Here is a 15347-nt window from a genome sequence, read left to right as displayed (position 1 = left end):
GGGTGCTACAAGGGTGTTAGAGCAGGGCTTTGGGCTGGGAAGCAGAGAACGATTACGCTGTAGGAGTAGAAATCGGGGTTCCTTACCCTGCGTGGTTACAAAGAGCGCAGCTGGGGCTGCAGGTTGGTGGAAAAACTGACTTTCTTCTCCCAGAATTGGGTTGCAAGCTCAGCTAGCTCCTTGGGGGCTGGGCTACAGCGCGACTTTTCTCATCCAGCAGATTAAACGTAAAGGAGTTGGGACAAAGTCTGTTCTGTCACATGCAGGCGCCTCATCCCGTCCGGACACGTTCCATCACTCCTTGGGCAGCGGCAGTGTATTGCGTGGGGCTGTCTCGGGGAGGTGCGCTCTGTGCGCTAGATAGCAAGCGCTGGGTACTGGAGGACAGATCCTGCAGGCGTGCTTTGGTGTGCTCTTTTATCTCGTGGCTGTTTAGAAAGTCCTTGAAGCAGGCTCTGGCTGTCAGGATTTCCAGGTCTCCATTCCTGGGATTGCCCAGCTGCTGAGGACACACACTCTGCTCGCTTCTCTCCAGCTCAAGGCATCTCACCTTCTTGTACCTGCAGAACATTAGGTGATGAAACAAACACGAAGGACACCATCCCTTTCCTCTCCAGGCCCCAAAAGACTTTGCAGAAGGCTCTTTCCTGTGAGATGAGGGTGGAAAATTCCCAATACAGAGGAGAAAACCAGGCCCAGATAACAGCTGTGAGATAGAGGTGACCAAAAAGAAACTCGGCTGCTGGTCCTGCTCAGGAAACGTGTCCAGATGGCCCTTCCCTGTGGGATTTAGGCAGGAGCTTGGCTCCAGGCAGCTCCAGGGAGCTCTGCCTGCCAGCCGCAGTGCTGAGGTTTGCAGTTCTGGCTGCAGGTACCCAAATTCACTATACTTTTAGACCAGGGAAACCAGTTATTTCTGGGTCCACTCAGCAGCACTTTCTCAGCCTGATGTATTTATGTTACTGCGATCAGCTAGTCTCGCTTCCCGCATAGCAGGGGTCACAGAGCTTCCCCAAATTAATTAACAGCGGCAAATCCATGACAGCCTCTTTGAAAGTTGTTCCAATGGCTAATTATATCCCGTTACGTTTCTCTTTGACACTGAATGCGCAGAGTTTCAGCTTTCCAGCTTATGTATCTTGCTGTTCCTGATCTACTGGCTGAAAGTTTTCTCAAAGACCACATTTTTGGGTTTAATTCCCCGATGATGAAGTCCCCCTTCAGTTATGTAGCAAGTCCTGGAATCTCCTGCTGTAGAGCAGATGATGGATCTTCTCTCTCTGAGCTTCAGCGTCTTCCTCCAACTCTGGATGCTGCAACTGGAGACAGCGTTTCTGATTGCCTCTCTACTCATCTGAGGATCAGGTTAGCCTCTGGGCCCTGCAGTGCTGCCCCCCCAAAAGACGTTGTTAGCTGTTGAGTGGCCCACATTTTCTTTTGTGGGTGCATGGCCCTGACATCCTCACAGGCTTCATCACTGAGATTTGACGTTTTCACCCCAATTTTCTCCCTCTAGGGTCTCTCGCATGGTGGATTCCCTATTTGCCCTTATATTTTAAGATTTATTTTTCAGTTGACTTCCTGAGCATCATCCAATTTTGATATCATTCTAGTTTCTTCATCAAAGTCAGAATTCTGATGCAGATCCCTTGCGGGATGGTATTACTGTTTTAAAGCTTTTTCCTTTGTTAGCTGAGTTGGAGATCTCATGAAAAAGTTACCAAGATAACTTGACAAGACCTGTGTCCATAAACCTACATTGCTTGTTGTGGTGGGTTGACCTTGGCCCCACCAGAGCCCCTCGCCTGGCCACGGTGTAATGTGGGGAACCGGCATCTATTCTTCATGCTGGGATGGAGAGAGCGACAATAATTTGTGGGTGATGCTCTAAGGGCTGATCCCAAGGGGATACGCGTTCGTTGCAAAGATGGTGGAGTGATGGGGTCAGCGCCCTTCTTGGTGGTTGCTGGTGACCTTTCCCTCCTCTTTTGTGGGAGGAATGACATAGCCAAGGGCAGGGCTGTGAATCTGTGGCCAACAACCACATTTTTCAAGCGCCCAAGGAAAATAACTTGCTGGACAAGAATGCTGGGTTTCCCCTGGACCTTCCCTCCGGGGAATCCAGCAAAGATCTCGGATCTCTCTGAGCTGGTGTAACGTAAAGACATAGGGGATGGGGGCAAAGAGGAGGTGAAAGGTGGTCGTTAGAGAAGGGCTCCATCAAGATAAAGAACCCAGCAGTGATGCTTTCCCGACTGCCTGGGCGGGGAGAAGGGCTCAGGGTAAGGGGAGCTGCCCCCCAGTCTCTCCCCATCCCTCTGGCAGAGAAGCTCCACTGGGAAGGAAGGATGAGATGCTTAGGAAAAGGCTGATTAAAGACAAGACTTTTACGAGACCTCTGACCCAGGGCTACAGCCTGGCTCCTAAATGGCTCAATTAGGAGGCATTTATCTTGAGTAACTGCCCAGGCCGGTGCAATCAAAGGAGCTCCTTGGGGAGCAACGCAAACACAAGGAGAGCAGCAGAGCCCCTGCAGTGCTTCTCCAGCCTGGAGGGGCTCGAGGAGCTCCTCAACCAGGTCCCAAATTTCCAGACCCTTTCCCTTCCTCACCAGGAGGCCTGGCACAGGGCTCAGGACCTCTGCGTGCTGCCTGCACCCTGGGGTGGGGGTTAGACCAGGCTGCCTGCTGCCTGCAGGGGTTAGACCAGGCTGCCTGCACCCTGGGGGGTTGGTGTTAGACCAGGCTGCCTGGTGGGGGGGGGAAGTTAGACCAGGCTGCCTGCTCCCTGGGGTGGGGGTTAGACCAGGCTGCCTGCTGGGGTTAGAACAGGCTGCCTGGTAAGGGGGAAAGTTAGACCAGGCTGCCTGCACCCTGGGGTGGGGCTTAGGCCTGGCTGCCTGCACCCTGGGGTGGGGGTTAGACCAGGCTGCCTGCACCCTGGGGTGGGGGTTAGACCAGGCTGCCTGCACCCTGGGGTGGGGGTTAGACCAGGCTGCCTGCACCCTGGGGTGGGAGTTAGACCAGGCTGCCTGCACCCTGGAGTGTGGGATAGGCCTGGCTGCCTGCACCCTGGGGTGGGGGTTAGACCAGGCTGCCTGCACCCTGGGGTGGGGGTTAGGCCCGGCTGCCTGCTCCCCAGGGGGGCTTTAGACCAGGCTGCCCGCTCCCTGGTTGGGGGGGGTCAGGCCAGGCTGCCCGCTCCCTTGGGGGGGTTAGGCCCAGCTGCCCGCTCCCTTGGAGGGGGGTCAGGCCAGGCTGCCCGCTCCCTTGGGGGGGGTCAGGCCAGGCTGCCCGCTCCCTTGGGGGGGGGTCAGGCCAGGCTGCCCGCTCCCTTGGAGGGGGGTCAGGCCAGGCTGCCCGCTCCCTTGGGGGGGGTCAGGCCAGGCTGCCCGCTCCCTTGGGGGGGGTCAGGCCAGGCTGCCCGCTCCCTTGGGGGGGGGTCAGGCCAGGCTGCCCGCTCCCTTGGAGGGGGGTCAGGCCAGGCTGCCCGCTCCCTTGGGGGGGGTCAGGCCAGGCTGCCCGCTCCCTTGGAGGGGGGTTAGGCCAGGCTGCCCGCTCCCTTGGGGGGGGGTTAGGCCCGGCTGCCCGCTCCCTTGGGGGGGTTAGGCCAGCTCCCCCACCCCACTCCAAGGTGCGGCACTTGGGCCAATCCGTTACGCGCGGGCGCAGCCCTCCCCGCAGCACGCCGCTTCTCAGGAGGCCGATTACCGTGCTGTAACTGCCCGTAATTACTATTTTGAGCAGCTCGGCCATGTCTCCAGACCCGTCATTTCCCACCGTTAATTAACGCTCCCAGGCTCCTTCCTACTGATGATTGTTTTTCTTAATGGGAGCCGCGCGCCCCGGGGGAGCGCTGGGGCTGCACCCAGCCCTTGTAACGGGGCCGGAGGCGGGGGCCGCCCGCACGATCGCTCTGCCCCGTGTCTTTAAAGCGAGGGGAAACGCCGCCAGCGCGTCCGTTGGGCCGAGTCCCGGTGACACCGGGGCTGGGGCGGCCGCTCAGCTGGGGTGAAAGGGATCGAGAGGCCCCGACGGCCCCGCGCGGGAGGAGCCGGGGGCCGCGGTGCTCCCAGGGCGGGCGGGGACGGAGCGGCCCCGGGCGCCGCCGCCGCCGCCGCCACATGGTCGCGCGCACTTCCCCGGTCGGGCCCGGTGGGGACGGCAGCGGCGGCGGCGGCCAATCAGCGCGCGGGGGCGGGGAGTGCGGGTAGGCCGGTAAGAAAAGAGAGCCTGGCAGCCGCGGCCGGAGCAGCCAATGGGCGCGCGCTCCTGAGGAAAGGCAGGTGTCCTCGCCAATAGGCGTTCCGCGAGGGGCGGTGGCCGGCAGGGGAGGAGCCAATGGGCTCGCTCGCCGTTTAACGGGCGGCCTGAGCGGCCAATAGCGTCGCGCGCAGGCGGGGCGCGCGGGGTGGCTAGCCGGTGCGGGCCGCCATTGTGGCCAGTTCGATCGGTATCGGGAGCGGAGAGCGGAGCTCAGCGAGCCCGGAGCAGGGAGCAGCCCCCCCCACGGCCGGCCTCAGTCACCATCACACCGCGGGAGGCGGCGCAAACAGCCAGTCACCACCACCGTCCGCACCGAACAGCCGCCGCCATGAGCAGCGAGGCCGAGACCCAGCCGCCCGCCGCCCCCGTCCCCGCGGCGGCCCCCGCCGCCCCCGCCGACTCCAAGCCTAACGGCGGGACCGGGAATGGGGGCAGCGGCCTGGCCTCGGCGGCGCCTCCCGCCGGCGGGGACAAGAAGGTCATCGGTGAGGGGGGGGGTCCGCGGCGGTTGGGAGGCCTCGGCGGCGGCGCGAACCCCCCCCCCCCCCGCCATCGCTGAGGGGCGGCGCGAGCTCCCCCTCACTGAGGGGCGGCGCGCGCCGCCGCCGCCTCCCATGCGCGCGCGCCCCCTCGCTCGCGCCCGCGGCGGCCGTTGGGCGCCCTCCTCCCCCTCCTCCTCCTCCTCCTCCTCCTCCCGCGCGCGCCGCCGGGCCCCGCGTGTCGGCGGGTGGGGGCGGGGCGGCTCAAAATGTCCGCCACGCGGGGCCTTTGTGTGCGCCGCCCCGCCACGTGCCGCCCTGACGCCGCCGCCTCTCTCCTCTCTCTCCCTCCTCTTCCTCTCTCCTCAGCAACGAAGGTTTTGGGAACAGTGAAATGGTTCAACGTGAGGAACGGTTACGGCTTCATCAACAGGTGAGGGCCCGGGGGCGGCGGAGGCTGCTCCCCCGCTCCGCCACGGGGAGCAGCGGGGAGAGGGCGCGGGGCGGGTGCGGTTTGTGCTCGGGCCTTGCAGACGTTGGACCTGAGATCGAGCGTGCTGCTGGGAGCTGGGCGGCAGGGGCGACGCCTTTGTCACCTCTGTCACCCTGCGTGGTGGCACTTGGCGGAAGAAACTGATAAGATGTGTCCTGCCGCCATCCCAGGATCCTTTACCCCGTCGGTTTTTATTGGGTTGGGTTTTTAGTGCTTGAATCTTGGCCTTGCTCTCGTAGTGAATTTATTTTCGCCGTGATATTTCTTAGATTAAGATTTTTTTATTCATGGTGGTTTGGGTTTTTTTTTTTTTTGCTCTTAAGGGTATAAAAGTCTGCTGGCTGTTAGCACACACAAATTATTTGTTTAAACTCCTGCGTGAAGTTCAGTCGCAGCAATGCAAGCAAAAATTGTTTTGAGCGCTTGGTAGTTAAAAGTGCTCTCTCTTGAGGAAACCCTGAATGTATGGGGAAATGAGCAAAATTCAGATTTTTTCTATATCGCAAGACTGGAGTGTATAAAGGGGTCTCAAGAAACAAGGGCCTAGAATATTCTTTTTATGACAGTAGTTGATTTTAAAGAAAAATTTGAACGCTTCAGGAGTTGTGTAAATACTTAAAATAGGCATATCGGTGAAGCTGTCCAGTGGTAGAGGAGTCCTGGAATTGCACTGTAAACCAGTTCTGGAAAAATGGGAAATTCTGGTACCTGTTGGTTCTGGCGGGCCTCCCCGCGGGTTATTTTGCAGAGGGCATATTTCGAAGAACTGTTCCCCTTTAAACACCTAGTACCTCACACCCAGTGGTTCAGAATTTGGCAGAGTCCCTCTTCAGGGAAGCGAGTGTAGATACTGCTGCTTTTATTGGGCCTTTTATTTAGGGTTGTTTAAAATACTGCTTTTTTAAACTGTCTGTTACCTTATGACCCTATCTTAAGTGTCTGCCAAGCTCCTTAATTGGTGTTGTGTCTGCAACTTTAAAAACTTGACTCTGAGTCTGCCCTGTTTGCATTCTTCCTGTAGGTTTCAGTGTTAAATGTCGTATAGTCATTGGTGCTGTTAAGCTTTAGCGTCTTTGGCTTTTGTAAACGCGTATAAAGTCATAGGCCACAAACTCTACCTCTAGGGAAGGCTTTTTTCCTGTTTCCCTCAGTAGTGGAAATGCTCAGTGATGTGAGTCAAGCAAGGAAGCAACAGCAGCTAGTTAAGACATCCAAATGGCTTCCCCAGTCATTAATTTGTCAGCTGTTTAATCCCTCCTGGGGATGGCGAGGTTGCCATTTTTAATGAGAAACCCAGCGTGATCTCGTGTTATCAAGAGATTAGAACCGCAGCCTGAGAACTGAACTGGAGGACATTTCCTAAACTCTGGAATCTCTCTGGCTTGCTGCAAGGGAAACTTTGCGGGAGCTCCTGCCCTTGCTTGTCTTTGCTTCAGCCGGGTCTGCTTGCAGCTAAAATTAGCTTTGGAACTAAAATTTAGCTTTGATGTATGTGCGTGTTAACATCAAGCATTTCCTGTGTTCTTTTAATGTTAAAAGTGCATTTCTGTTCTGAAATATGTTTGAATTCAGAGCATCTGTCAGTTGTTTCTCACAGTTGTCAAAATAATAAATGAACGTGCAGGCCACTGCCTTGGTCCTCTTACCATACTTGGAGCCGCACGTTGATTTCTGGCTTTGTATTTAGTGCTCTGCTGGGCTTAACAGTGGCATTTTCTTAACCTGTCTGCTTGTCTGATGCCTTTTTTTTTATTTTAAGGGTTAAAGGTGTTGAGGGGAGAATCGTTTAGTGTGAAGATAAGCTAAAGGGCTTGTTAGACCTTCAGAATGGGGGTTCCTCTTGTACCATTTCAAGTTTTCTTTGAGAAAGTGATCGCTATTGCTATTACACTGTCCGGCAGTAGGCTTGCTGGAAAACACCGTTGGGAATCACCTGGCAGGCACTGGGCTTCAAAATTGACCAGTAAATTTTTTAACTAACCATGTATACACCTTGAGCTGTACCTGTGTAACGGAGTCATTCATTGGTCTAAAATTCCAGCATCCTCTTAAATGGAAATTGCGTTTTCAAAAGGACTTTAAAAACAAGCATCTGCTATGGTTGTCCAAAATCAAACTTGGGCAAGAGCGCAGAGCGTCCATGCTTGCAGAGCACAGACGATGAGCACTTCCTACACCATTTTTCAGTTGAGAGTGAAGGAACGTGCGAAGCTTTTTTTTTTTTTTTTCCCAACTGAAAACCTGTTACTGGGCTCTTCTGAAGGTTTTCAGCTTTTGGAGCATCTGGTAAGAGATCTTACATTACAAAGAAGAAAGTATTTAGGTGCAGGCTTTGCAAGAGCTTCTGGACGCTGCATTGTGGGGCGTTGGGGATGAGCTGCCTCATGATGATCAGACTGGCTCTGCTTTGTTGCCTTTTGACTACCTTTTTCCAGTAACCTTTAAGGTTTGTAGGCATCAATTCCATGAGGAAACAAGGTAACTTATTTTTACTGGTGCTGTCTAGCCATAGCTCAGATTGAGTTTTTGGAAAAGTCTTAATTGTCATGCTCGTGTTTTAAAACCAGTGGTTTTATCTTTGAAAAAAAAAAAAAGATTTATTCTGTTACCCATACCTGTAAACTCTCCAGTTCTGAGTGCATTTTCATACAAGCTTGCTTTGTGATGTCTTTAACCAGTCATTCTAGGAAATAAAAGCCACTTTGCTATTGATTCAAACCGTTTCACAGACTAATGAAACTAATACCGCAGCGAGGTTCAGTTGGCACAGTGTGAGCTTGGATGTATGGCTGTAAGTTTGTTATGAGTGGTGGAAATGGCATGTGCAGCGCTCAAACCAGCGCAGAGGCTGTTTCGGCTGTGCCTTTTATTTGCAGAAGAGAAACTTTTCTGACTTCCGTTGGTACCATATTGTGGTTGTCCAGCCTCAGCGGTATCATGATGGCGCTGAAGGATGTTTTTGGATTCTTGTAGGTACAGGCTTGAGCTGTTTTCCGTTTCTTGCGAGGGGAGGAACCCAAGCTCTTCCCTCTGTGCTCACAAATTCAGCTTGACTAACCCTACTGCCTTCAGCCGTCAGCTAGTGGTGTTACTCCTTAAATGAAGGAAACATCGAGGCTGAGAGGGTGTAGCTCTGGAGAGATCACCCAAAGCCTGAGCAGTGGTTTTACAGCTTGTTTCGAGGATTGCGATAGCCGATCTCCCACACAGAGCCCTGTTAGAAATGGTTGGCTGGTCAGGTGTTCTTTCTTCTTCAAACATCTCCATCGGTGGGATATGAAGGACAGAGGGGTGTGGAGGAGGGAGGAAGAATGCTTCCATGTGAGACTTACTGGACTTCAACCTGTGCTCTGAACCTTGCCTAGGCTACCTGACAGTCTCTTTACTTAAGCAGTGAGCTAGTAGGGGACTAGTTGAGAGCACCCTCCCTGGAAGTATTTAAAAGACGTGTAGATGAGGCGCTTAGGGACATGGTTTAGTGGGCATGGTGGTGTTGGGTTGATGGTTGGACTCGATGATCTTAGAGGTCTTTTTCAACCTTAATGATTCTATGGAAGGTTGAGGAGCAAGGCTGATGCGAAGTTAGTTGTCTTGACAGCTCCCTGTTTTGTCCCCACCCCAAACAATTGAATTTGTAAACTGGGCTAATTTAGTGTGCGTTTCATACATGAATTTCAATTTCCTGTTGTCTTGCAGGAATGACACCAAGGAAGATGTGTTTGTCCATCAGGTAAGACTTCCTTGAAACTGAAACATGCTGCCTCTCTGAAACTTGCTGTGCATGGCCTATGTGAGTAGGATTGAAGTTGTGAAAGAGCCTCGTGTTTTCCAAGAAGTGTTACTTGAACATGAACAACTGTTTCTCACTATTGGATTGCAAGTAGAGCCTGCTCGTACTTGGGGGTTTTGCGTATCCACATACATCCGTCACGAGGACGTGAGATACGTGGGGTTGAGCAGGCTGATACCGTACAGTGATGAAAATTGCACTGTCTGCAGATATGCTCTGTTGAGTTGGGGATAACTGTTTGAAGTCCAGTTAAGTTGCCCTGTGGATTCATATAGTTGTTAGTAAGCATATGGAAATAAAGTTAAATGAAAAGCTTGCAGCAGGGAGAGAAATAAATTGGGCTTTAATAGGGATGAAGTGCCAGTGAAGGTTTTTTTAGGGAAAACTTTTATGGAATTTATGGCTCCAGGCTTTCAAAGAAAGCCTGAGAACATTTTAATAGATATTTTTTCAATTAAACAGATATGTACACTTAAATATTATCTCTGGAAACCTCTGGAAACTAGACCGGAGTGAGACTGCACACCACACCTGTGGCTTATTTCATGGAGCAGGTTGGCCTTAGTTTAGTCCTTTGTGTCTGACTTGTAAGTCTGTGTGATCAGCAATGTGTTCTTACCCTTTCTGTCTTAGGATCTCTTGTTGTGAAGCTGCCCACAAAGAGTTCTTGGTGGAGCATGGCTTACTTCTGGCATTTAGGAGCCCATGGATTGTTCTTTTGTTTCGAGTTAGGGATATACTGCTGATGTTGTAAACAAAGGGAGGAAAAAGTAACCCCTGGGAAGTGTTTTGCTTTGAGCTTGATTTGCCATCTCTCAGCTTCTTGCCTGTGCTGTGTCTGAATTACCCGCTATTAAAATGTAGAGGCATTTTTTATAAAAGGTTATTTTGTAATGGGCAGTGGAGAAAGGCCAAGTGGCTCTACTGTGTTTCTGTGTACTGAGGCAGGAATATATATCCTGAAGGAAAGCTTTCAGACTTTATTACTCTGCAAGTAATAATTTTGCAGGTAGGGTAGCCTGCAAGTGACCTTGACTTACAAGTCAGATTTCAGGACTTGTCATGTAACTACTCTCTGTGTTTCTAAAAGCACAGTTTGGCAGTGATTTGTTTTAATGTAATAATTTTCACAATAAAAGACTTCTAAAGGTCTGATCTGAAAGAAATCAGCTTGTTTTAGGAGTTACAGCTGTGTATGCTTTTTCCCATCCCCATTATCAAGCCTGGGTCTCATGAAGAGCTGTTACACTCAGCTACTGTTGTAATAAGGTTTTCTGTCTTTCCCTAAAACCACTGCTTTATAGGCTGAGATTTGTGAACATGTTTTTCCATAGATTTTGTTCCATTTAGGGAGAAAATCTAGTCAAATTCTGTTGCTGGTATTTTTTGTAAAGTTGTTACACATGTATTATTGTTCAGTTAAAGTGTTTGATAAGCAGAATGTAGCTGAGAGTGCATATTGAGTATTAACTCATCTGTCAAAAATTTAATCCACTGCTGAATAGCACAGAAGATTCAGTGTTTTCTAGTAACGTCATTTAACATGCAGATACCAATACAAAGGCTTGTCTGGTGCTGACACCTTGGAAGGGCTAATCCTTGGTGTATAATACACGGCTAGAGTAGATTGTGATTAATTGGTAAATACTGTGACTGAAGCAATGATATTGGAAGCCTCAGAGAAAGAAATCTCTTGATTTATGGCTGTCACTGTGTTTATATAGCTTGGGACAGCCTCACTGCATGTGGGCCACTGCACGCTGCGGTGGTGTGGGAAACGGTAGAGGGCTGGAAATCAGAGTGTATGATTGGAAAGGCTTATATATTGGCGTATATACTTCAGAGAAATGTATAAATACTATGGGGGTGTTTAATGCTAAACTCGGGTTAGGAGTACTATGGCCAGTGTGTATTGTGGGGGTTTTTTGTTTGTTTGTTTTCAAACTGCTTTTCCAGCTAGCAGGCAGCATGTTGACAGATGTTTGTAGTCAGCTGTTACACATTTCAGATGGGCCAGAACTATAGTAATACAGGTAAATTTTATGGCTTCCTGGATTTTCAGTGTTTTAATTGCTTTTTCAGGAGTACAGGTCTTCCTCCTAAGATATTAAATAATCAAATTCCTTAATGTTAAAAAAAGTCTTCAGATATGCTAAGTAGTTTTTTCACGCTGTGCCTGTAAATGTAACTCTGCAATATTATCTCGTTAGACTGCCATAAAGAAGAATAACCCCAGGAAGTACCTCCGCAGCGTAGGAGATGGAGAGACCGTGGAGTTTGATGTGGTCGAGGGAGAAAAGGTAAAACATCTCTCGGGTGTTACGAGTACGCACGGAAAACTTGGTCTGCAGGCTTTGGTGTGGTGCCTGTGGTTTGAGTCGGTGCCTGATGACATCCAAGGAGATGAATGGTTTTTCATTGCTTTACAATGTGGATGTAAATCGTTGCTCAGTACTGAATTATATTATGCTGTAACTGATTTGATGCTGACTGTTTACCTACCTAACGCTATCCCTGCTCTTTAGGGTGCGGAGGCAGCTAATGTTACAGGTCCTGGTGGAGTTCCAGTGCAAGGCAGTAAATACGCAGCAGACCGTAACCATTACAGACGATATCCACGTCGTAGGGGTCCTCCACGCAACTACCAGCAAAACTACCAGAATAGTGAGAGTGGGGAAAAGAACGAAGGAGCAGAGAACATACCAGAAGGTCAAGCCCAGCAACGCCGTCCCTATCGCAGGCGGCGGTACCCACCTTACTATATGCGTAGGCCCTACGGGCGTCGACCACAATATTCCAACCCTCCCGTGCAGGGAGAGATAGTGGAGGTAACCTTTGCTTAAAGTGTGATGCTAAGCTGGCTTGATTGCTTTGGAGCAGGGTGATGGGACGCAGCTTTTTGCCGCTTTTTGTAGATACTCAAGATGGTTTTGGTAAGGTTTGGCAGTAAGATGCAACATTGGAGCAGACGTCGATAAGCTGAAGGTCTTAATGTTACAGCTTTTACAAAACAGAGCGTGTTTGAATTTGTGTTAACTTCCTATATGATTAACTGGAAGAAGCACAAATTCTGCCGGTGCGTGCTCTCATGCCCTAGGACCTCTGCCCGCCTCGTACGCCTCAGACTTAACCTGACCGCCTCCCTGACAGCCATCTTCCTCGCGGCTTGACTAGTTGCGGCGTTCGTAGGCTTTTGCGTGTGGCTGAGATGGTTTGTTGCCTCATGTCTTCCAGGGTGCTGACAACCAGGGTGCAGGAGAACAAGGCAGACCAGTCAGGCAGAACATGTATCGAGGTTATAGACCACGATTTCGCAGGTATGCTGCAGATCAACTTTTTCTTTTTAACTTTGCCTTTTAGCAACAGAGACAGAACATGGCGATGGTCAGATGCTGCATTGTTAAAGCCTAGCTTGACTTTCAGGGGTCCTCCTCGTCAAAGACAGCCTAGAGAGGATGGGAACGAAGAAGATAAAGAGAACCAAGGGGATGAGACCCAAAGTCAGCAGGCACCTCAACGTCGGTACCGTCGTAACTTCAACTACCGACGCAGACGCCCAGAGAACCCTAAACCACAAGATGGCAAAGAGACGAAGACAGCCGAACCACCAGCTGAGAACACGTCCGCTCCCGAGGCCGAGCAGGGCGGGGCTGAGTAAATACCGGCTTACCATCTCTACCATCATCCGGGTGCGTGGCCGGAGGTTCTTGCGGATACGATGTGATGACTGACTTCTTTCTTGTGACGCTTTCCTTTTAATTTTTGCCTTAAAAGGCTTGGACTATTCTTGCTCATGCATGTTGTAGCCAAACTGGCTGCACTTGTGAGCATGCTCGCTAATGCCTGCAAAACCAAGCTGTGAGACTTTGCTGTACAAATGCTGATTAATTGGGAGGACTCGGTTACCAGGCTTTAATTTTTATTGATGGAGTCACTGCCTAGAATACTGTTAATCTTAAAATCTTGACTGTGCCCAGTAGCTCGGGCTTACGGCAGCCTTTGTCCACCCAGAAACAGTAATTCCAGCGGTGCTGGTACAGTGACTTGAAAGTCGCTAGGAGAAACGGGTACTGGTACTCAGCTCTGTAAGCGTCTGAGCTTTTATCGCTCGCTCCCAAAAGGGAAGTGAGTAAATAGCATTAAGATCTCTAGACATTAATTTCTAGAAAGTTGATGCAGAATTTGCAGGAGCGTCTTGGTAGCAGCTCTTTATCTAAACAAAAATGTGGTGGAAAAACTGGTAGAGGTGGTCCTTTTTACAGAGCATCCCGGGTGCCTGTGGTTGAAGCGCCGCAGTACCGGTGCGGCTCGCTGCTTGCGAGGGTTGCGTAAAGTTTAATGTTAAAACGTTTTGGTGTGAGGTAGACTGGCTGTGATTTGGCACTTGTTTGGGGCTGTCTTCTGAAGGACAGTTTTGCTAATTTGAGAATATTTTCATTGCTAGGTCTCTTTCTACTTTTTCTGCTTTTTTTCTGGCACCTTCCTTGCCTGTTCTTCCTCTCTCTTTCTCTGTATTTCCTCTCTCGCCAGCGTATTTGTCCCATTCCTGTTGTGTCTCACTCATCGCCCGTTGCCTGGAGGGCAGGCAAATGGAAAGACACATTTAGGCTCTGGTGGGAGCGGTAACGAACGGTCACGTTAATGGGATGACTAGGGAGTGCAGGAGTTGGGCGTGGGTAGCAGCTTGGTGTCACCAGCAGCCGCAGACCTCTCCCGGCTGTGAGAGCTTAGGGACTCGTTCGTCCAGGGCCGGGGTGCTGCTGGATTTGTCGTGCAGGTGGATTACGTGATCCCTCTTCAAGCCTCGCTGCAGCGTTTTCTGTGTGCTTGATGGGAACCTTTGTTTTATTCTGGTGTTCATCTTAACGGTTAACACCTGCTGGATGAATTCTTAATACCGTGGGCTTCAGAGAAACCCCAAGATGACACTTGGTTGCTCTTTCTGTCTAGTGATAGTATTGGAGAATATAAATTGTGGTTTCTGCGGTCTGAGCAGCAGCTTACTGATGCCGCGCTGCCTCTGCTAGGCACAGGTAGAAATGTGCTCTTCAGCCATCTTCTGAAGGTCGTCGGTTGTCCTCCTGCCTTCCAGGGGTTGGCTCGGAGTTCACCAGCGACGCTTCCAGACCTGGTCCCGCAGCGCAGAGCCCGACGTGAGCAGCTCTCCCGGGAGGCTGTCACGGAACAGGCTGAAGCAGGAGGCTGGTGGGGCGAGAGGTGTAGATGGGATTCCTTTGGGTTTAAGTTTAGTGTCTTCTCTTTCGGGAGTCCTTTGCGGTTTTTTTGTGTGAAAGATGGCAGTTTTGGTCACTGAAAGTGGGCTGATGAAAGAGCTGTAGCTGGTAAAGTTTTTTTCTGTGTGTATGAAAGTTAGCTCGGTGCGAATTTGTGAATTGCAGGTGAGTCTTTGTAGACAAAACACCTCTGTAACCCTCTGACACCTGCCTGACTGTCCTTCTTTTTCTCTTTTTCAGTTTAGTCATCAAAGAAAAGACTTAAGAAATGAAGAAGAAAAGAAAATGAAATTCCAGCAATAAGAAATGAACAAAAGAATTGGAACTGAAGACCTTAAGTGCTTGCTTTTTGCTGTTGACCAGATTACTAGAACTATCTGCATTATCTATGCAGCATGGGGTTTTTATTATTTTTACCTAAAGAAGTCTCCTTTTGGAAACGATAAACACGTTTTTTAAAAGCCTGTTTTTTCTCAATATACCTTTAAAGGTTTTTAAATTGTTTCATATCTGGTCAAGTTGAGATTTTTAAGAACCTCATTTTTAATTTGTATGAAATATACACCTGATTTTTTCAAGTCAAACTGCAAGCATCTGTTAATAAAGGTCTTAAAGAATTACCTTGTGTGCTTGGTCGTTTTAAACCCACTTTTGTATGAAAGATTTCAAGTTAAGTGTTCGTAAAAGGTTTGGGAAAAAATGACTGCTTAATTTCTTCAGCATACAGGCTGTTGGGGTAAACCACAAAAAAATTAAAGTAAAAAAACCCTAAAAAGTAATTGAGCCCCACCGCGCCGGGGTGGGAAGGCTCTCGGAGGGTGAAGAGGGGAGGTGCTTGGTGTCGGTCCGGTGTGTTTCCAAGAGCCGTTTGCTGGAGCAGCTCGGCTGTCTCCCCGCTGGAATACGGCCCTGGCAAACCTGAGCTGCTGTGAGGGGGCTTAAAAAAAAAAACAAAGCCACCCCCAAAACTCGTCTTTGGAGACGTGCGGAGCAGAGCTGCTCTTGGCTTCTCGCAACGCGATGCGACGTCTTCACAGCTGCGTCACTGCCAGAGCTGCTGCTCTCTCGCTCCCGGCGTGTGGGGAG

General features: G+C 50.5%; 1 protein-coding gene across 4 annotated transcripts; it reads left to right on the top strand.

The window, feature by feature from the left end:
- The first annotated feature begins 4393 nt into the window (after window positions 1-4393).
- Window positions 4394-14881, top strand: YBX1 (Y-box binding protein 1). 4 transcript variants are annotated; one of them, XM_075172035.1, is made up of 8 exons: window positions 4394-4750; window positions 5114-5177; window positions 8934-8967; window positions 11238-11327; window positions 11553-11855; window positions 12262-12344; window positions 12451-12716; window positions 14502-14881. In XM_075172035.1, exons 1-7 carry the CDS (start codon window positions 4594-4596, stop codon window positions 12683-12685), a joined length of 966 nt encoding a protein of 321 aa, XP_075028136.1. In that variant the 5' UTR covers window positions 4394-4593; the 3' UTR covers window positions 12686-12716; window positions 14502-14881. The 4 variants fall into 4 exon arrangements, with proteins under 4 accessions (XP_075028136.1, XP_075028135.1, XP_075028133.1 ...); XM_075172034.1 differs by having other exon boundaries at window positions 4435-4750; window positions 12439-12716; window positions 14507-14881; XM_075172032.1 differs by having other exon boundaries at window positions 4435-4750; window positions 12439-12716.
- The last annotated feature ends 466 nt before the right edge of the window (window positions 14882-15347 follow it).

Source organism: Calonectris borealis, chromosome 23 (assembly GCF_964195595.1).
Source record: "Calonectris borealis chromosome 23, bCalBor7.hap1.2, whole genome shotgun sequence".
Classification (NCBI taxonomy): Eukaryota; Metazoa; Chordata; class Aves; order Procellariiformes; family Procellariidae; genus Calonectris; species Calonectris borealis.
This window is presented reverse-complemented; position numbering and strand designations above follow the sequence as displayed.